Below are 20,784 nucleotides of genomic sequence, written 5' to 3'. Positions count from 1 at the left end.
GCGGCGCGGCACTGGGGACACGCTCGGGCTGCTGGGGCTCCCCCGCCCCGGGCCCCGCCGCGCCGCCCCCCACCACGCCCCCGCGCTCCTCCCTCCACTCGGGCCTCTCGCTGGGCCTCTCGGGCCGCGGGGCGGTGGGCGGGGCCAGCGCCGGGCCGCCCCCAAGTCGAGCGTGCACAATGGTTCCGCCATGCTTATTGGCTGGGCCTGCTGCCTGCCTGCCTGCCTGCCCGCCGTCGTGATCGCGGTGCCGTTCGAGGCTGGCGTGGACGGCAGCAGACTGATTCCGACAGTCGTGTTCGTCGCTCTGCCTCTCTCGCACCTATACGGCACCCCCATGAGTGCGAGAGAGACAGAGCGAAAGGGACTGCGGGGGCGGCAGGCAGGCCCAGGGCGTGACGGCTGCCCATTGTTTTCCTGCATCGCATGCAGTGCACTCCACGTCAAGCAGACCAAGGAGAACGCCTCGCCGCCGAGGTTTACTGCGCGTGGAGACCGCGCCAAAATCGCTCCGCCCCGCTCGCGCGGCTGCAAGTCGTAACAAGGCGATAAGGCGGTACCAGAGCCGCACCGGAGCGCGCACTGGAAAAACAAAATATTTAGGGGAAATTCACTTGGATCACTCGTCTCGGATTGGGAGAATTGAATGTCCGTGCAAGAGTGGATTCATTCGGTCCGCAGGCCTCTAGGGCGCCGCCGGGCGCCGCCACATCCTCGCGGCCCAGCGGCAGCGGCCATTGCGCCACACGTGTCTCTGTCGTCTGTCTCTCTCGCACCACCACGGGGCGCCCCATGCGTGCGAGGGAGACAGACGAAAACGACTCTCAGTCTGCTGTCTCTATCTCGCTCCCGCTTTCCCAGGCAAGTCCTCAAAGTGCCGCCAGTGCCGACACCCGGCATGCGGTTGTTTTTCGAGGATCATTCCGCTTCGCCATGGCGGCAGGGAGGAAAAAGTGGTAAAGGCACCGCGATGGCATCCCTACACTCACTTCCGACGAGGAGGCTTCGCGCTTCCACTCCAAGACTCTGGTCGCCGCGCCTCGCTGCCCCCCTGGCCCCTTGCCTGGCCCGCCCCTCCCTCCACGGCCCCTTGGCCCCGTCGCGGCGTCGCGGCGTCGCGGCTCGCTGCTTGATTGGGTGCCGGCCCACCGCGGCCCCCACCAGGCGACCGGGCCTCTGGCTTGGCTGCCTCTGGCTGCCTGGCGCACCCCGGGCTGCGGGCCGCGCGGCGAGCCACTCCCACCCGCGGGCGAAGCACGCAGCGCGAAGACGCATCAAGTCTTGGGGAAAGTCGGTCTTCCGACACTTGACGCCATTCGTCGGCAATTCGTCGCCTGGAAAACTTCAATGTCACCAGCAGATAGAGTGCATGCCACGGTATGGCCTACCGAGCAACAGACACCGCCGACAGGTCTCCGGGCCGTGCCGCGCTTACAGTGCAGAGCCGGTTGCCGGTTCGCCAGCGCGTCCAGCGCGTCCAGTCCAGCGTGGAGCGCCCGGCAGGCAGGCAGTCCCGCACGCAGCCGTGTCGGCGGGCTGCCTACCCGGCGAGTGCACGGCGTCTGCGGGGCCGGGCTAGGCCGGGCCACCTCGCCGGCCACTAGCGGGGCTCCTGCACTCCTACACTGTCACTGTAAGGCGTGACGCGCGCCAAGGCCTAACGCTCCATAATGCCCGATAATGCCTGTAAATAGGTGGATAGGCGTGCTCCACATAGACTTGGAAAGGCCTAACGGAAGTACTTGTGCGGCGCTTCAGTTTTACCTGAGAGCTACGAATTTGATCTCGAAGCACTTCAAAAGACGACACTTCTGAGCGAAGAGTGCGCGTTTCCCAGCCTCCAGCCGGTGGGGCCTGGTGGGGCGCCGGCCGCGCGTGGGGCCGTGGGGCCATGGGGCCGTGGGGCCCGGAGAGCTTGGCCCGGGGCCCGGGGGGCGCCGCCTGCAACCCGAGACAGAGAGGCAGAGACAGCCCTCTCTAGTCCTCCGACACCGACACCACGCAATCATTGCCTCTCTCAGTGCCCCGCACGGTGCTACACTGCCGTCGCCCTGTCTCTCCCGCACCCCTACGGGGCGCCCCATGAGTGCGACAGAGACCGAGCCTAGCTGCCACGCGGCCCCGGCGGGGGAGCAGCACTCCGCGGCGTTAGGGGAGTGCAGTGCAGTGCCCTGGAATCCCTGTGTCGGCTGCCGTCAAAGAGGCGGCCCAGTCGGTCACCTAGCGCGCAGCGCGCCTAGCGCCGGGCCGACTAGGTCGACTGCGGGGACCGCGGCGCGCGGCGCGCGGCGTCTGCAAACTGGTTCCTCTTTCACCCCGTTTCCGCCCGGCGTCGTCGGCGGGCTCCTCGGCGTGCTCCGCGCCACGCCACTGCAAAGCCACTGCACCGCACCGGGAGCGCCTCCAGTTCCTTCAGTTCACGGACCGGGCCGCTGCACGTGCACTGCACACCCGGCATCGCGCGAGGCTCAAATTGACAGCATAAAAATCGACCATCCCATCCTCGCTACCGCAGCGAACCCGCGTGTAGAGTCTTGCCGGCGCTGAGGACGCGGCCGGGTAGCCCCCGCTTTTTGTAGGCGCCGGGCGCGCCGGGCGTCCTGGGCGCGCTGGGCGCGCTGGGCTCCCCCTGAGGGCCCCTTGTCGACCCGCTGCGGGACTCCATTTCCCACGTCCTGGGGACCCCGTTCCCCGTTTACCAGGACGGTTAGTTCCCATCGCGCTCTCAAACAATGAGAGTCGTACACAGGAAAGAAAGGAAATCGAAAAGCGAACTAGAAATGTGTGCCGGAGAAAGGCGCTTGCCGGGCCCCCCTTTCCCGTCGAGGCTCTCAAAGTGGAGGGTGCGGTGGTTCGTGGTTTGAGCAGCCGCCTGCCGCCTGCGCACCCTTCAGTGCCTGAGAGGTAGGCGCTTGCCGTCCCGCAACGCACCGGCCAGGAGACGGTGGCCTAACCTGCCCCTGAGAGGACGACAGGGGCTACCGTCTGCACACCGGTGTCTTGCCGGCCCCACCGGTCGATACAGCCTCAAAGCTGCGCGCTCTAGGAGAAGGAAGCAGCCAATCCCTCTCAGTGAAGCAGTGCTTGTGTGGCCGCAAAGATGTGGCGGCAGACCGGGACGGGGAAGGGCAGAGGCCGGAGTACATCGTTACGACCTCTTTTTGTCCGACCTGTCGAAATTCGTCCGACCTCCTTCCCACTGTTATATTTTTGTCCGACCTACCTCTTTTGCATCGTCATTTTTTCAGCAGCTACCCCTTCAACATTGCGGCACACTGCGTCGTCAACACGGGGAGACCGTGCATCACCCACGAACCTATATTGTGAATTCACTACAGTGTCTATTTTCAACGGGGTACAGTGCACCGAGCCCGCGGTAATATTAATTTTCGCGTCCGGCCTGAGTGCCGACGCGTTTTGCCACGCTACGCCACGCCCCGCCACGCCCCGCCGCGGAGCACGTGTTTGCGAAGGGGGCGCACGTCACGTCCCCGCACGCCGCAGCCGCCTCACCCCGCCCCGCCCCGCCCCGCCTCGCCCCGCCCCGCCTCGCCCCGCCCCGCCTCGCCCCGCCCCGCCCGGCTACGGCTCACTAGCCGCGCTCGTAAAGAGGTACCGCAAAAACGCTCCAGACTCTCTTTGAAGGGCCGAAGTAGCCCAAGTACAGTCCCGCCTCGAACAGCCGGCCGGGGCCCTCGCCTTGCATCCCGACGGAGGCGGACGGGGCGGACGGGGTGGACGGGGCCGAAGGGGCACGGCGACGACGTCCTCGAAGACGCGCACTTCGTGTCGTGCTGTACCGCGGCCCCACGGCACGCCGCCGCCCCCCGCCAGCTCGCCGTCGTGCTCAAAGAGTTGGAGACCGCAAGGCGCAAGGCGCTGGGTGCAGGGCGCAGGGCTGGCTGCAACGCCGGGGCGCGGCGGACGGCGAACACCCTCGCCGCCGCACCGCGCAGCGCAGCGCAAATACACTCGTCGGCGTGGGGCTCGCCGCTTGCCGCATGCCGGCGACGCTCGGAGACGTTTTTGCTGATGCTCAAATTTATTTGGCGAGTGGCTGGTGTGGCGGGGTGGCGCGGGGTGGCGCGGGGCGGCGCGGGGCGGCGTGCCCAGTTCATTGTGTCTCGGTTTTCATTTGCGGCGGCCCGTGCAGCGTCCCCGTCAACAGGCTAATCGAGCTATCGCACGTCGGGGCTGGTCGAGCCCTCCCTCACCTCCTCGTCGCGGTTCCGCCTATTACCGCTCACTGGCCTGAGGCCGCCCCTCCAACCACCGCCCCTCCGCCCCTCCGCCCCCGGCCTCTCGCGGGCCATGGACGCGGTGGGACGGATGCGGTGACTCTCCCCGATGACGACACGAACGACACGGTCGCGGCAGCGTCCTGGACCTCGTCCTGGATCCCGTCCTGAACAGACTGATCAGAGAGTCGTTTTCCTTTCTTTGTCTCTCTCACCCTCGTGCTCGTGTCACACCCTCGTGCTCCGTATAGATGCGAGAGAGACGTGGCGACGGAAACTACTCTCTGAATCAGCCTCCTGCGCCTGGACAAGTGGCATACCACGGACCCCCTGGTCGTGGCCGTGGTCGTGGTCGTCGGTCGTCGACACCGATAGCTCCGGCCCGGGCTAACCACGCTGGCGGGCTGGAGGGGGTTCGCGGGGTCCCGATTGTTCCGAGGTAGGATGCAGACATGCAGTCCTCGGGGCCTCAGCGGGCAGGGGCAGGATCCCGCGGGACCCTCTCGCCCTCTCGCGCCTCCGCTCTCAATCAAGTCATTTGTAACTCGTTATTTCTGTTGACGGCTTCGCTTCCCGCCCCATGAGCCGGCGGGGCGGGGCGGGGCGGGGCGGGCCGCGTCCTCTCTGGCTGCGTCCGGCCAGCGCCGCGCCGCGCGTCCATGGCGCGGGCCGACCGCGGGACCGCACCGCGAGACGACGTCGCCCCGCACGCGGCCGCCAGCCCGCCAGCCCGCCAGCCCGCCAGCCCGCCAGCCCGCCAGCCCGCCAGCCCGCTAGGCCTCCACTCTGGGGCCCGACGGCCCGACGGCCGGGACGGGGATTTATGGCGAGAATAAAAGTGTGCCAGTCGAGGCGGGAGTGGGGGAAGGGGGAGGGGGAGGGGGAGAAGGGCCCCGCGATGCTCGACTTGGCGGGAGTTTAGAACAAACTGCACATCGTCACGCAGAAAGCAGAGCGCGGTCCTCGTGTCGTCGGGTTTGATGGTTTGCGCACGCGGACCGGGCCGTGACGGCGGGGCACGGCGCGGGGCACGGCGCGGAGCACGGCGGCGACCTGAGAGCGATTCTGTACGTCACCGTCATCGCTCTGTCTCTCTCGCACCCGGGAGCGAGCGAGGCAGAATGACGAAATCATGCGAGAGGAATAAATATCGCGGGGAGTCATGGAAGTGTAGTGTGCGACTTGCCTTCCCAGTTCCATGAGGGCGCGGTCAGGGTCGTGGGGTGCGGTGCAAGGCGCACTCCTTGGGGTGGCCGCCCCGACGCCCCGCCCCCACGGTCCGCTTGTTTGCTTGCCGCGGCTTGCCGTGCCCGGTGTTGTCTCGATGTCACGGTGTTGTTCTGAGCAGTGGCTGCGCTAGGCCCCTCGGGGTGATGAATGCGCGGATGTGCCGAGGTCCTCCCCCTCCCCTTCAGGCGCACCAACCACCGCCACACCCACGCGATCCTCGCCGCGCCACGCCTCAGACGCCGATGGGGTGGGACGGAACCGAGGGGGCAACCACTCGAGAAATCCTGTGCCCCTTAGAGCGCTCAAAACGGCTCAAAATCTCTGGAGATCCAACATCTTCCCCCAAAAAGAAAAAAAAGCAGATTTTAGGCCTAAAATTGGACGAAATCTTGCGAAATCTGACGAAAATCTCTTCTTTTAAGAAATCTTGTGTCCCCAAACATCAAAAGTGGTTGCCCCCTCGGATGGAGCGGGACGGGTGTGGGGTAAAAAGAGGGATTTCTCATGCGGCCGAAGGGAGCCGAAGGCACTGACGATGAGTGAGATGGAGGCCATCAGCCTCCAGATTGTAACATTGTCGAGTCGAACACTTCTTTTACTTCTGCTATGCAGTTTGACTGGCACAGTCAACCATTTGGTTCTAGGACCGTACTTCAAAATGTGCTCCACAGCCAATTTACTGCAGGACCGTTGTTGTGCGTGTGTGTGTGTGTGTGTGTGAGCGAGTGTGTGAGCGTGATTTTTGCCTCCTTTTTTCAGGGGGTCGACACAGTGTACACGGTGCTGAAGAATTAAGAGGCCAGACGCGAAGGTTGGCTCCCATGGTACGCAGTACTTTCATCGCTAACGCCTTAATTGCCAGTTTAACAGCAAAGTAATTTATGCCGTGCCGCCGGGAATGTTTGCGTCCGTAATAGTGTGACCGCTCATCGCGTGTGGGCGGGGCGGAGCGGGGTGGGGCGGGGTGGGGGGGGGTGGGGCGGGGTGGGGCGGGCCGTGGCGCCATGGCTTCATTATGCACTTTGAAATGAGATGGCGGATCTCCAAGGCGCGATTTCGACTGAATTATGTCCCCGAAAGAGACTCGCACGCCGAGTCCACCGAATAGCGGGCACTGCAGCAACTGTCATTTTGTCACCACATTCACTAGGTTCACCAGGCTCACCAGGTTCACCCAGTTCACCACATTCACCTGGTTCACCCAGTTTCCCATATTCACCAGGTTCACCCACTTAGACTTCACCACATTCACCAGGTTCACCCACTTCACCACATGCACCAGGTTCACCACCTTCAGCATGTTCACCAGGTTCACTAGGTTCAGGCAAACGTTCCTGGCGCGGCGGGAGAGCAAATTCGCTGACCACGGCGGGGGATGGCTGAGCTTTGTTCTTTTATCTCGTAAGAGATTTTTTTTCGGTTGGAAGGTGAGACTGGCGTGACCCTTTCTCCCTCCCCCTTCGCTGAGCCACGACCGACTCATAGAGGTCTCATCGTCTTGTCTATCCTTGCCGCCACGCTCGACGCCCCGCGCCGCCCCGCGCCGCCCCGCGCCGTCTGGGAAGACGGGGAAGACAGGGAAGACAAGAGGGGGAGGCACGCCGAGCCACGCCGAGCCACGCCGAGCCACGCCGGCACGGAGGAGAGAAGGAATCACAGTTGAACGGCAGCCGACCTCCGCGGGGCGACAGGGCCGCGCCGGCCGTCTTTTTCCACTGCACCGCCACTTTCTTATTTGCCGCTAAAAATAAATTAAAAGAATCGGATTTGGAGGGTTTTGCTTTCCTCGGCTCTCTTCGGCGCGGAAGGGAAGGGGGTGGTGAACGGTGGGCGCCGTGCACGCCGTGCCGCGTCCTTGACTTGGCGGTGCCGGTTGGATGCGTGTGGGATGCGTGTTGGATGCGGGCCGGCGACGTCTGTCGTCGGTGGAAACTGGTTCTAGGGCTGCCGCTCCCAACAAAGGCGCCACGCAGCCCTCCAGCCCCGCTGGCCTCTTTGGCGACCCCGTCTCTGGTCGCCGTCTCTGGTCGCCACTCGCCCTCGCCTCGCGGCAATCGCGGCACTCGGCGCGCAGCCCGTCCCGGAAGCTTTCTGGGAAAGCCATTCATTTTTGTTGACACGGCCGTCAAGACAATACGGTTGGAAGCTGTTTTCAGCCCGGCCACACCTGTCGCCACATCCACGCAGCAAGTGGCTCGTATCGGCGGCCCCGCCCCGCCCCGCCCCACGACGGGCCACACTGCCGCGTGAATTATACTGGCAATGTTTTCCTTGGCGGTTTTCCACCATTCTCATTTTCTCATTTTCCCGCCTCATGACGCCAAAACGCCACAAAGCCACGGGACAAATTCAGGCAGGGAAATCTTTGAACCCGTTTGGAAGGTCTCAGGTACCTGTGACCTTTCAAAACACGTCTTTCCTGCTGAACAAAGCGGTTTGTTGTTTTAAAAAAGAAGAGGGAAAAGGCATTGGTTTTCACAACGGCACTACAGAAAGAGCGGAAATTTTAGTCGCGGACGTCGATGTTCGACACAAGCTTCCGACTGGACACTTTTATCAAGCTGATTGTTTGCCTTGGACCCAGCCCCATCGTCTTCGTCACTCGTTCCATGATCATCGAGGTAGGCAAAGAGGCAAAAGGTCCTGGGCCGCCTCCCCCAGCAAAGGGAGCGACTAGACGACTAGACCATTCGAGGACCTCCTCGCTTCCCGCCTTGTCGCCACTGCTTCACCAGCGGGCAACAAAATGCAGGGAACCTTATTTCGGTCCGGTGTGGAAAACTCCTGACCTAAAATAAGTCTGAGGTCCAGACGCTTGAAATTTGGAATTTCTACATTGTGTTAGGCTTCATTGAGATAGTTTTTATCCTGTTTTAGACGTCATTTTTCTTGTTAGCGGGTTGGCATTCCTGCGCCGATTTGGCGCCGATCCCCTCCCCTCCCCTCTCTTCCCCTCTCCTCCCCCACCCTTCGGCTGTACAGTCGGTAACGGACTTCTCTTGCCGGATTTGTTGATCTCCGCAGCCTCACCGTTCTAACTTGTTTCTGTTTAATTTCTGGTTTATCGATCTAAGGGGTGAGTGAAACTTTGCAGCACTTAAGCTCTCATCTCTTGCCGCATTCGGAGTACCATTTGTTGGCATGTTATGCTCAAAATGTTGTGATCTGAACTCTTGAGATGTGCCCATTCTTTCCTAGGCTGATGCCTCCCAATAGGTTATTGTAAAACAAACAGCATTAAACTATACATTTTCGTTCGTTAACTGTGAAGTGATGACTGTTGTCTGAAATCCGGCATTATTTTACTGTGTGACATGCTTTAGGCCTGTTGCTTGGGTCTGATTGGTGTCGCAGTCTCTTGTTTCCAGGTAAACATGCCACCCAAAAAGGGTAAACTTTATAAAATGCCAGCCCCAATTCCTAAAAACGAAGTTTTGACGGACACCTCGAAGCAAAAATGGACTTTAGGGCCTTCTATCGGAAAGGGAGGCTTTGGAGAAATCTATGCCGCTGCAGAAGGAGAAACAGCACCACGCAAGGAATCAGACTACCCTTATGTTGTCAAAATTGTACGTACTGTGATGGTTTCAATTATTCTCTGAGCATTTTCTGACAGGGGAAGGACGGTTGATATGTTCATTGGTTACTTCCAGGAGCCACATGAAAATGGACCACTATTTGTTGAAAAAACATTTTACTTGCGAGTGGCAAAGAAAGAAGATGGTAATTCTCTTCTTTTTGAATTATTAATATTTTCGTCTTAACTATTTATTTATTCTACTTCTACTTTGTTCAGTTTCATCATGGAAAGAGAAGAAGAAGTTGAAAGTCTTCGGAATGCCAGTGGCGTGTGGGGTTGGTTCTCACACTTGTGGTGACACAAAGTACAGGTTTCTGGTCATGGACAGATATGGTAAAGATCTGTGGTCACTGTTCCTGTCCTGCAACAAAATGTTCCCGATTTCAACAGTTTTACAGATTTCTATTCAAGTTGTAAGTTAGAATCTTGGTTTGTTTTCTTTTGATACCGTTTTTTACTGCATTTACAATTTATTGTTGAAATTTTTAGCTTGATGTCTTAGAATACATTCATAGCAATGGCTATGTACATGCTGACATAAAAGGTGCTAATCTTCTTTTGGGACTGAGGAAGGGAACTGAGAATCAAGTGTATGTAGTAGATTTTGGTTTGGCATCACGCTTCTCCAGCTCTAAGGATCCCAAGAAGGCACACAATGGCACTATAGAGTACACAAGTCGAGATGCCCATGTTGGAGGTAATTGTTTGAAGAATTTGTTTCATTAAATATGGATTTCACCTTAATTTTTCTTGATAGGTACATGCATTGAAATAATTCTAGGTACCACATGTAGAGGTGACATGGAAATTTTAGCATACAATGTTGTGCATTGGTTGTCTTCCAAACTTCCGTGGGAGGCTGTTCTTAAAGACCCCTCTGCAGTTCAGAAAGCCAAGGAAACTGCCATGCAAAATGTGCCTCAGTTTTTAAAGACTTGTTTTGGAAAGAAACCAGTTCCAGGTAAGTTTTATGAGTTTGTTCAGGGGTGGAGCACACAAAGGATGATATTATTGTGTTAATTTTTCTGTTCCAGATTTTGTTTCTAAATTTTTAAAATATGTGTCAGAAATGAAATATGAAGAATTGCCTGATTATACCAAAGTACGGAAAATATTTATGGATGGGTTGAAAAGTGAAGGAGTGAAGTTGGATTCTCCTCTCTCATTTACTAAGCCACTGGAACAGCAGAATGGGGAATCCAAGAAAAGTATGTGTCAACTGTCTATTTTTACTGAGCTTAATTATTTTATTATCAACATTGTACATTGTTTCACACAGTTCGAACATCTCCCCGCAAAACTGTCAAAAGAGGAAGTGAAAATGGATCATCATCTAGATCCAAGCCTGATTCTTCTGATAGGGAGATGGACACAAATTCTGAAGAAGAGGATGAGGAGGGGGAAAACAAAATGAAGAAACGAAAAGTTGCCTCAAAAGCAAAGCCAAAACCTACCCAAGAAAAAAAAGTGAGCTGGAGAGACTGCCCCACTGTTAAAGCCTCTAGAGTTGAGAGACCTGGTGAGTTTGTTCCTGCTAACCCAAAGCCGAAGAAGGCTAAATAATTCTGTCCTTTCTTTATACTATAACTATTTATTTAATGAGGTATTTCTGCAAGGCTGTTGATCTCAATGAGCATTTATTTGTTTTAACCTGATAAACCATCATTACTTTTTTAGTAAGTCTAATTTCTATTTATCTCAATCATTCCCCATTTTTAAAACAAGTGATGTATTATATTTGATAGCATATCTCAGAGTGAAATAAAATTTTTCTACATAACAATATGAATTTATAAACAAATTTATTTTGCCGTAATACTAAGAAGGTATTCAACATTGTCCAACAACAGAACTTAAAGAAAATCACAGTGGCCTCTTTCAAAAGCCAAATCACAATTAACACAAAATAAAATCTTTGCATAACAGTTATCCTTAACTAAGATTAAAGGACTAGTTTGAAAATGATCACTGCAAAGCATTATACACTGGGGTTGTTGTATCCTTCATGTGAAGATTCAATCCATCCAGAAAATCTGTTGCCTCATCTCTTAATGCCTCAGCCTTTTGTATTAATATCAGCTGAAAGAGCAATAAAAAGGAGACGATGTAACACAGCATTCCTGGTATGATAAACTTGCACAAAACTTCATTTAGTACCTTTGCTGCAGCAACAATTTGATAAGCAACTTTCCTTGGCATGTGGTCCACTTCTCTTATAAGACGAGTTGGTTCTGCAGCTGCAACATCCCGCACCGAACGATAGCCAGCATTGTAAAGTTGCCTGGCACGGCCCTGGTAGTGGAAGTAACACTTGTGAGCTATGACCATCAAATAACAAGAACAGAAATTGAGGAGTGACAATAAGTGAAAGAATTACAATTTTTACTGCAGGCAGCTCCATAAGGGGGATCAGCTCCACAGAGCAACAATGAGACAGTCTTTGAACCATTTCCTCCAAAAGAACTTTAAAGCACCAAAATTCTTTGAGCACCTGGATAAAGAGATAAAAACTCAAATCAAAATTTCTCCATCTAACATCAGATTTCATTCTTGGAAGAATAATCACCTCACAAAATCGCAGGACACAAGAAGCAAAACTAGAAGCAGCTTGAACTAGTGAAAATACTTGTCCTCGAGACACTTGAAATTTCTCTGACACATCCCAAATAGACTTTTGATGCCATAAATCATACAGCATCAGTGTCAAATAGAAACGATCAACAACTTCTTGGGGAACAGCCTGAAACAGGTTTAAGTCATTCAATATAATTAAAAACATTTCACGAATAAAATTCCTATTAACAGGACCACGTGACAGATGGGAAGTACGCCCGCGCCCGCACCATCTCCCTTAGGCTTAAGAGAAGCAGTGTCTTCAAGCTTGGCTGCATATACTTCCAATCTGTCATGACGTTTTAGGGCCACCGGACCAGATACCTTTAGGGTTTTTCTCCTCATCACCGTTACTGCAACAGCTTCTGTGATACCAATAGCACCAGCAACTTTCAGCTCATTAATGCCCATGTTCATGAACTGAAAAGTAAAATAATTTCATAATTTGTTCACCTGAGTGGTGGATCAACAAGAAGAAATGCACCTGAATTTATTGATCAGCAGAGGTAATGATTTACTTCTATCCCTAAACTTACTTGATTGAAAAAGACTTGGTAGTTTGGCTTGATTTGATCCATCATACTGTAAGGCGTGATACAGTACAAGAGATGGAAATGATTTACAAGCACAAGCTTTTCCTGCGCGAGGCACAGGTCATCATACAGACGATGGGCAATGACAATTGTCAGTGAACCTACAAGAATTCAGTAGTCGTGATTGCAAGATAATTATACCATCACATGTACATTCCAAATTTAACATCAAATTACCTTTAACAGCAGCTTCACCAATTTTGCTCAGGATTAAGGGAGTAGACAATCTTATGCATATTGAAATTTGAGAATCACTTGACTTATTGTTACTTGGAGGAAAGGCCACTATCACATTTTCATTATTTTCAGTGGAATCAGAAGATTTTACATCAACTATATTAAGTCCTCCTTCAGCCACTAGTGACTAAAAGTAATACAAAAAGAAAAAGAAAATTCAGAGGATTATTATAATATGTAAAATTTAAAAGCAGTAATGATAGAAATATACCTGAATACATCGGTCGGCGAGATTAAGAACATCGACACCCTTTCTTTCTGACTGAACCCATAACAAAGTGTGCTCCAAGAATTTATAAATACCTGACCGGCAAGAAGCTAGGCCCAAACTGACTGAATGCAAAATCAGTGCTTTCAAACCAGCCCCGTCATCTGCATCAAGATGGCTTATTGATTCAGTCATTCCAGATTTTAAAAGCTGCAACACCTTCAGCCATGCAACAAATATTATTAAATTATAATAAATTATTAATTTAAAGGAAAAAGCCCAGGCCAAAACTGACATTTAAGTAATGCCATGGAAATTACACCAATAAAAGCACAAAAAACTCACTTTTTCTGTATCTTTTAACTGACAAATTAAAATGCTCTCCCCTACACCACCAAAGCCAGCCCTGCCTGCTCTCCCAACCATTTGCTTGTAGCGGCTCATGTCCATAAAGTCTATCCCTATGTAGGGTGACCTCAAAATTACCTGCAGAAAAGTAACAGGCCAGGGATCAGTAAAAATTTGTTGTCAGCAAGGGAATATACTGTAACAACCACAACTTTTACTGTATGGTGGACAGACCCGTCTTGCTGGCAAATTCACTCCTGCTGCCAAAGTGGAAGTGCAGCAAATGACACACAGTGTCTGAGCAAGGAAAGCCTCTTCAAGCAGGCGGCGCTCTGCAGCAGTTAGCCCTATAAAGACAATAGGATACACCATTACAACCTTGAAACAATTTCTGTTTTTCCATTTTTCCACAAAAAAAAAAACACTGCACCTGAGTGGTGATAGGCAACTCCAAAAGGTAATGTTTGATAGAGTATGGGACAAACTTGCCCATTACCTTCGGCAATAAGAGCCTTGTAAAGGGCTTTCTTTGCCTCAACTCGAACAGTCTTCAGAGTCCTTGGCAAAATAACAAAATTACATAATATTATTATTTTCCTAATTTCATTACAACACTGGTGTATTAAGACTTACTTTGGCAGTGTTTGGCAAATCAGCAGTGCTACATTTTCACAGTTTTTCCGTGATGGACAGAATACTAAACACGACTCATCTGGAACAGTTTCAGCTACCAGTGCTCCAATTTGGTCTGGATCACTTTTGAGCTGCTCTTCAGTATACTGTAAAAATAAAAATTCAAAACAGTTGCTGGATTTTGTTTTTGCGTTAATAAAAACAGGAGAGTATTAGAGCGGAGATGGTTGAGTTGCTTACAGTGGACTCCAAAGTTCGATCAATAGAGAGAGGGGATTCTTCACTACCAATCATATTACGGTTAATACTATAAATTGTGTCACTACACTTGATATACTCTTTCAATTCTACAGGTCGAAAGTCTCCAGTGTAAGTTTTAGCATTGAGAAATGATGATATTTCTTGCAAGTTTCCGATAGTGGCACTCATGCCAACTATCTGAATACCCACTGGAACAAGGAACAAAAAAATTACCAATGCAAGTGATAAAATATGACAAAAATAAAATACAAGTAATGCATTGTACTAACATTTACAATAGTGCAAATTAGTGAGGACAGACTCAAGGGTTGCTCCTCTAGATCCCTCTCCAAGAAGATGTAATTCATCAACAACCACCAATCCTATCTCGTGTAAACGGTTGTCAATTATTAAGTGGTGTACTAAGCCAAGAGCCTTCTCAATTGTTGCAATGTAAACGCCATTCTTGCAACGGTGTTTTTTTGGTGGGTAGGATCCCTTCCCCCCAGCATACTCCTCAACAAAGAAATCAAGTTCAATAGCCAGCTGAGACAGGGCTCTGACCTGACAAAAGAAAACAAAACAGATAACTTTAACTATAAGTCACAAAAAAAAACAAAAAAAAAACACTGCTTTGAGAAACGGCTCACCTTTTCCTGCACAATTGCAACATAGGGAAGGATAAAAATTGTATTTTTCCTGTTAATCAAAATCTCTTTTAGCAACAAAATTTCAGCAACAAGTGTTTTGCCCCCACTTGTTGGAAGAGCATACACAAGATTTTGACGCTGTAGCACTTCAGGCATCGAAAGACACTCCTTTTGCCATGCTGAAAACACAAACAGTTTTTATTGAAAGAACAACTCATTCATTTCTTCAAAAAAGTACAACCACACATGAATCAATGTACCGTAAAGATCCTTGATTCCACGGAACCTTTCTATGAGACTTTGTACTTTTGAAGGAAGGCCAAAAAAACACTGATCCTCTGGTATGTTCTGACCATTTTTTCCTTGAAAGGTGGGTGTCATATTATTTCTATTATAATTGCTCATTAGCTGCTGGCGAAACTTTTGAGAGAATGATGAGCTATTGGCAGAATCTTCAACGGAGGGCGACTTTTCTGCAAGTCTAAGAGATTCATCCCAGTTTATATCAGTAAGTCCTGGTAAGGTCATTTCAAACTTTGTTTTATTCAGAGGCAGGGTGATGTGTGAGAGTTTCTGAATGCCAATCGAACGTGTGCCGTCAAGTGCTTTGGCAGAGGACAGATTCTTTGGGGTAATATTGTGGCAACTTTTAGGAGTTACAGGAACATAAACGCTATCTTCCCATGGCTTGTCCTCATCATCGTCAAGTGATGCTCCTTCACATCCACTATCAGATAAAGTTTTATCATTCTGTGGAGACTCTTCGAACAGATCTCTTTCTTCCCTGACTAGTTCCATGTCAATCAGAGGTTCAGGAATTGCAAGAAAGTCACTATCTTTCAGGCTGTCATTAAGTTGGTCTCCTTGGGGAATCAAGCACCTCTGAGTGCGTGACAAGGATTTGTTGACGATTGGGCTCGACGGACTGCCAATATTACTTGCAAAAGAAGGTAAGCTTGGGATAGGAGATAATCCACATGATTTTTCAACGATGGAAGTCTTCAATGCAGAGATCGTAACGGGTTCTTCTTCAAAGTCTTCTGCGACCAGATTAGAGAATAAGGTGTCATCAGCAGACAGGAGACGGGTCTTGTCCAGCAAAGCCGAGTCACAACTGGAAGAAGGGGGTGCACTCCCAGCGTCGTGTTTCCGCTTGAGGCTGAGTCGGGACTTGTTGGGCCTCATTTTGGAGCCTGCAAGAGATGGAAGCATTTAGGTAACATCGCACGACTTGGCAAAAGCAGCGCCTGAGTATAGTTGTTTACATAACCGCCACAGGCATGCTCAAAACGACATGAAATACATTTTACATCTCTTACTCTCCGCCATGGTGAAGATAGAGTGATGAGACAAAAACAAACGTCCATCCGCAGAAGTCTCTAATCCGCACAGTATCAGGATTGTTCTTGCCTTACCGGCTTTGGCATTGTCGAAGAACTTTCTTGTGATTGCGCCACGCCTGTTTGAAATTTGTGGGGATACAGCGTAAGTAACGTACACATGTGAAAAATATATTACGAGCATTGAAATTTTCATATACACAAGTCAAATCATAGAAATTTTAGAAGGAAATTCAATCATGCCCGATTCTTTGGTTTAAATTAAATTCCTTTTATGTCGTGGTCTCTCGGAGTTCTAGTCAAATCGTGGCAATGTTGGTACGAGCACTGTTCAGCTGACAGGTGGTAAACAAAGCAGAAGCAGAAGCAGAAGCAAACGGATGACTGGGATTGTTACGGGGAGTCTGTTCGGCAGTTCTTTTTCGCTTTGTCCGTTTCGCCGCCACTGTCACAAATGTCTTTAGCCGTGGGCTGGTTATTTGAAGTCGTTGTACTTCGCGCATACAGTGCCGTGCGCAGTGTGTTGTTTGTGGAAAGGTAAGAGTCCTGCGACTAATCGGTCATCCTTCGCGCAATGTGAGCCCGAGTGTGCTTCCCGTGGCCTTCTTCCTGCTCTAGACTCTGAGACTTTGTACTTAACACCCTGTTTCATGTGAGTTGCTGTTGTTTTTCAGTGCCATGTAAATACTGAGTCATAACCCTTCGTGTTTTCAAAGAGTCAATGTGTTGTGAGAGAAGCAGAGGTTAGGTTGAGCTATCTCACAGAGATCTCTCTTAGGAACTGCCTCATATTTTGTACATTTGAGGGTGAGTTTATAAAATTTCTGTTGTAGTTAGCTGGGTTTCCTCACCTTAGCCTGTTGCTGAACTTTTTGACTCATTTCTACTTCTTCTGTAACTATTTTTTTACTGCTTGGTTGCACAATATCTTAATGTTGCCGTTTTTTTCCTCCCCTGCTGTAGCGAATGTTTCTTGACACCATCAGTTCTCCTCTCTATGCACTCATCATTCTCAATCAATAAACTGTTCTAACAAGCACTGGTCTTCATAGGAACATGGATGATCTTGCCAATGACGGGCCTGGAACTTCTTCTGGCTGGCAGCGCACCTTTGAAGCTTTGACCAACTACCACAATGAAGCTTTCCAACTGCTGGATGAGGCAGAGGCTCTGGATAGAAGAAATGAGTCTGCAGCTGTAAGTGGACCCATTTTGATGTTGCTCCCTAGCATTTTCTTCGAAGTCTTCCCAATAATTGAACGTGCAGTCATAGTTGCTCTAAATTCAACATTTTACTGTATTCAGTCCATATTTTCTTGGTGATGCCTCAGGCCCAGGCTAAGTACTCGGAATGTTTGACTGTGATGGACCGTGCCCTTTCTCTTCCCATTATCCGCCCACCCAATCCAAACCTGTCTTGGGAACGAGCGGGAATCATGATTCAAAAGCTACAAAAGAGCAAGTGGGTGCAGATTCTGTGCATTGTTCTGACGCGTATGGCCTAAGGCCATGTTTTGTTTCCTAACTAAAGCATGATGGCTATTTTGCCAGGGAAGAGATCAAGACCAAAGCAGAAGCACTGCAGGGCAAGGCGGCCTCTTTGCCTTCCCCATCCCAGCCCCCAAGCTACGAGGAGGTCATGGCCTTGGACACCTCTAAATCCAATGACAAGGAGGCAGCTGGCATGAGCTCTGGTGCTGAGGCTGGCCTGGAGGTGGCAGGCGCCGCACCGGCCCTACTCACCTACAAACAGCTTGGTGAAGCGCTACACACACTCAAGGTGAGAATTGCTTTCCACCATGCTCCATCTTTCTGTGGTTCTTGCTCTCAATCACAGCCTGCCATGTCTAGTTCTCAGAACTAGATCAATTACTACTCAGGTTGGAGATCAACTGCATGGTTGAAAAATGTCTATGAAGATTTTTTTTTTGGTCTCACATGTTTATTTTTATTTTGCATCTGTATCTTTCATTATTTCGTTTTAGAATCATCCTGTTTATGCTGCAGTGATTTCTACTTTTTTATTTCTGCGAGTGAGCTTAGGTTTTTAGTTAAATTTTGTTTTGTTAAATTTTTGTTTTTCTTTCCAGTGTGCATTCAAAGCCATTGTAGGAAATGCCTCCAGAAGTAAAGGCAGTAATAATATTCAGGTAGTTTGTATCTTGAATTCAAGTCCACATATGTTTTAAGGCAGTTTTAAAAAGGTGGACTTGGAGCTTGTTGCTTCAGTAGGGTTGTTGTCCTCTTTTTATAGCCAACCTTAATTTTTATTATTAGTTCAGTTTCTTCAATATTTATTTTATCATGGTGGTGGCTATTGGTGCTGTAGACCTGAAGTTTCTTAGTGATTCGTGTATCCACTTATATGTATATGCACAATTGTCATTCCAAAATCATTGTAGCAGCAACTGCATTGCATGGCATGTCTTCACATCCTATTACTGTATTTAAATTTGACAGTTTCCCTTCCCTTCACCAACTGAAAAAGAAAGAAATTTTAACACCATCACATTCTTTTTATATGTTTTTGTGTATTTTGTCTCAGGTGAATGAGGCAGCTGGAGATGCAGAAGTCATCTTTGCATACGATAATGTTCGCCTTTACTTCATTTCACCTGATGGCTCCGTCAGTTCTTCTTCAGAACCAGAGAGAATGATAATTGTACATTTTTCGGGTAAGCTACATTATTAGTAGCTCTTCTAATTTTTTTTTTTACTTTCCTGTTTAAAATAACAAAAATGATATTGTTGGATTTCTTTCACAGAGGAGATTCCTGATCGTCCCCCAGCTTACCTTCAAGTAGGCAGCTGGATCTATCCATTGGTACCAGGTGTATCTCCTTGTTTCCGCACAAGCTTTAGGGCTTTCATTCTTCCTGATATTCACTCTGATGTTGAAGGTGGGTTTTGTACATAACTGCTGCTGTCATGTCATGTCTCTGGGCTACATTACTATTAGGATTTCCTGTTTTGCAGGGTCTGCCGTTGGTTTGATGCTTCCTGAGGATGCTGATGAATCTGTCTTTGAGCTTCTGGAAATTATTTTGGATGGCATCACCCTCCAACTTGAACCAGAAGAAAGAAGTGCCGGTCGTTTACGTCGGGAAGTGGGCCTTGCTCATTCTGTTGTAAGAGGAAAGTATAAAAAATGTTGTCATGAAAAAACAGGAAGGAGTTGAATGAAAATGTTCCTTTTTTTTTCTTGTATAGGTGCTAGATGGGTGAGCAGCAGGCTCGTCAGTGGAGCAGAGCGGGCCGGTGATCTTATGAATAGAGGCACTCCAAAACTCCTGCAACATATTGAGCAAGAACAGCCAAAGGAATTCAGTCCCAATGTTACTAAGGGATTTGAAGTCGCAAAGAACGTATCTGGAAAAGCTGTGCAAGTAACAGGTTTCATAGGTAATGTGAATCTAGAAACATGAAATCTTTCTAGAGTTGGCCAGCAATAATGGTTCAAGCTTCCTAATCCTCTTTTAATTTCTGTTTTTCAAGCTGGTAAAGTAGGTTTAGCAACAACAGCTCTGGGCAGATTTTTAGCCCCACACATTCAACAACAGGGTACCCGCTTACTCACCAATACCTTTAAAATGGATGAAACAGCAGCCAAGGACAAGATGGATAACATTTTAGAGGCCACTGCTGGAGCTGTGGAAGCATTTGGCACAGTGTATGGGGCACTGGACCAGTCTGCTCATATTCTTGCAGGAAGTCTAGCTACTAACACTGTCTCCTTGGTTAAACACAAGTAGGTTGAGATTAATCTGGATGTTAATTACCTAGTTCTAGGGAGATGGTTAATATTTCTTTTTTACATCAAAATAAATTCTTTTGTCATAATTATTGTTACAGATATGGAGCTCAAGCTGGTCAAGTTGCTGGAAACACCTTTGACACTGTGGGAAATGTATTTGTAGCAGGTCATGCTATGAAAAGATTGAATCCAAAGTATTTTGCAAAATCAGCTGTAAAGGCAGCAGGCAAAGCTGTCATAGAGGATCAGCGTAAACATTTGCTAGAAGATTCCAATACAAGTAGCTTTGCAAAACCAGGGCCCAACTTGGAAAAGTCAGATTAAAATTTTGATGTACTAAAGTTTTTAGAGCAGAACTTTTTTAAAAACATAATTTTCATAACAGTTTTATAAATTGACTGAATAGTCTTGCATCTTTGCAACTTGCATCCAGTTCAAAGGAACCATTATTTTACCATTTATTCTCTAAAGAAAATTACATTTTGAAAGTTTTTTGTGTTCGTATAACATATGAGTATTGTGTTTATTTGCCATTGTTTTAATATCAAATTAGGAGGTTGTGCAGGATGTCAGCAAATTATTTAGAGGGAATGGGAATCAATGAGTCATAGTAGCATTGAGTCAGTAGCTTTTCACATTGTGTAAATTCTCTTGTCCTTAGTGAGTTTCTAGTCTAGTCTTCAGTTCCCACTAAGGCCTAAGGGAAGTTTTGCATCATGTCTTTAAAAAGCAAGATAAGATGAAAAATTTAAACTCTAAATTGTATTTTTTTCTAGGCTGTGTAACTTGTACTTGAGATAATTATGAGAGTAACAAGTCTGATTAAGTTAAAAGTTTCACTCACAGAATGTTGATTTTTGTCATAATTTTGTTAGCTCAATTTATTTAGTGGTTTGTACTTCCCTGCTTGTGTTCATCCCTCCTTTTTGTTTCTTTTACTGTAATTTATTTTCAAGGTGTTTGGTGAGAGAACTTCGCTGTCAGCAATCTCTTCCACAGCTAGTTTTCATGTTCTGTTTTGATCCTTTGAATGTTTCTGTGTTGTTAATAAATGTTATCATACATGTTATCATTTTTGTTCTTTCTTAAGAAAATTCTTTTATAGATACAGACTTTTTTT

The 20,784-nt window shown here is 49.1% G+C and overlaps 3 protein-coding genes across 17 annotated transcripts; 2 read left to right on the top strand and 1 right to left on the bottom strand.

Moving 5' to 3' along the window:
* Positions 1-8,427: 8,427 nt before the first annotated feature.
* On the top strand, positions 8,428-10,728 carry LOC117651345 (nucleosomal histone kinase 1-like). 2 transcript variants are annotated; one of them, XM_034395303.1, is made up of 8 exons: positions 8,428-8,544; positions 8,837-9,037; positions 9,122-9,191; positions 9,265-9,461; positions 9,538-9,745; positions 9,830-10,009; positions 10,083-10,256; positions 10,328-10,728. In XM_034395303.1, exons 2-8 carry the CDS (start codon positions 8,843-8,845, stop codon positions 10,609-10,611), a joined length of 1,308 nt encoding a protein of 435 aa, XP_034251194.1. In that variant the 5' UTR covers positions 8,428-8,544; positions 8,837-8,842; the 3' UTR covers positions 10,612-10,728. The 2 variants fall into 2 exon arrangements, with proteins under 2 accessions (XP_034251194.1, XP_034251193.1); XM_034395302.1 differs by having other exon boundaries at positions 8,823-9,037.
* Positions 10,729-10,831: 103 nt separating this feature from the next.
* Positions 10,832-16,229, bottom strand: LOC117651338 (helicase POLQ-like). 4 transcript variants are annotated; one of them, XM_034395270.1, is made up of 17 exons: positions 15,881-16,229; positions 14,831-15,763; positions 14,571-14,749; positions 14,211-14,484; positions 13,921-14,129; positions 13,681-13,826; positions 13,478-13,605; positions 13,282-13,394; positions 13,045-13,185; positions 12,703-12,918; positions 12,432-12,618; positions 12,198-12,355; positions 11,986-12,081; positions 11,615-11,788; positions 11,426-11,539; positions 11,206-11,340; positions 10,832-11,127 (listed from the first exon to the last, which is right to left on the bottom strand). In XM_034395270.1, exons 1-17 carry the CDS (start codon positions 16,104-16,106, stop codon positions 11,014-11,016), a joined length of 3,543 nt encoding a protein of 1,180 aa, XP_034251161.1. In that variant the 5' UTR covers positions 16,107-16,229; the 3' UTR covers positions 10,832-11,013. The 4 variants fall into 4 exon arrangements, with proteins under 4 accessions (XP_034251161.1, XP_034251162.1, XP_034251163.1 ...); XM_034395271.1 differs by having other exon boundaries at positions 15,890-16,229; XM_034395272.1 differs by having other exon boundaries at positions 15,986-16,229.
* On the top strand, positions 15,375-20,733 carry LOC117651340 (protein spartin). Of its 11 annotated transcripts, none has more exons than XM_034395284.1 (12): positions 16,306-16,447; positions 16,585-16,717; positions 16,963-17,107; positions 17,242-17,372; positions 17,462-17,690; positions 18,001-18,063; positions 18,456-18,585; positions 18,676-18,810; positions 18,887-19,045; positions 19,121-19,312; positions 19,406-19,658; positions 19,763-20,733. In XM_034395284.1, exons 3-12 carry the CDS (start codon positions 16,967-16,969, stop codon positions 19,986-19,988), a joined length of 1,659 nt encoding a protein of 552 aa, XP_034251175.1. In that variant the 5' UTR covers positions 16,306-16,447; positions 16,585-16,717; positions 16,963-16,966; the 3' UTR covers positions 19,989-20,733. The 11 variants fall into 11 exon arrangements, with proteins under 11 accessions (XP_034251181.1, XP_034251178.1, XP_034251172.1 ...); XM_034395286.1 differs by having other exon boundaries at positions 16,311-16,447; positions 16,874-17,107; XM_034395287.1 differs by lacking the exons at positions 16,306-16,447; positions 16,585-16,717 and adding an exon at positions 15,376-15,520.
* The last annotated feature ends 51 nt before the right edge of the window (positions 20,734-20,784 follow it).

This window comes from Thrips palmi, unplaced genomic scaffold (assembly GCF_012932325.1).
Source record: "Thrips palmi isolate BJ-2018 unplaced genomic scaffold, TpBJ-2018v1 HiC_scaffold_5, whole genome shotgun sequence".
Classification (NCBI taxonomy): Eukaryota; Metazoa; Arthropoda; class Insecta; order Thysanoptera; family Thripidae; genus Thrips; species Thrips palmi.
The sequence above is the reverse complement of the archived record's forward strand: the minus strand, read 5'-3'. Positions and strand labels throughout refer to the sequence as shown.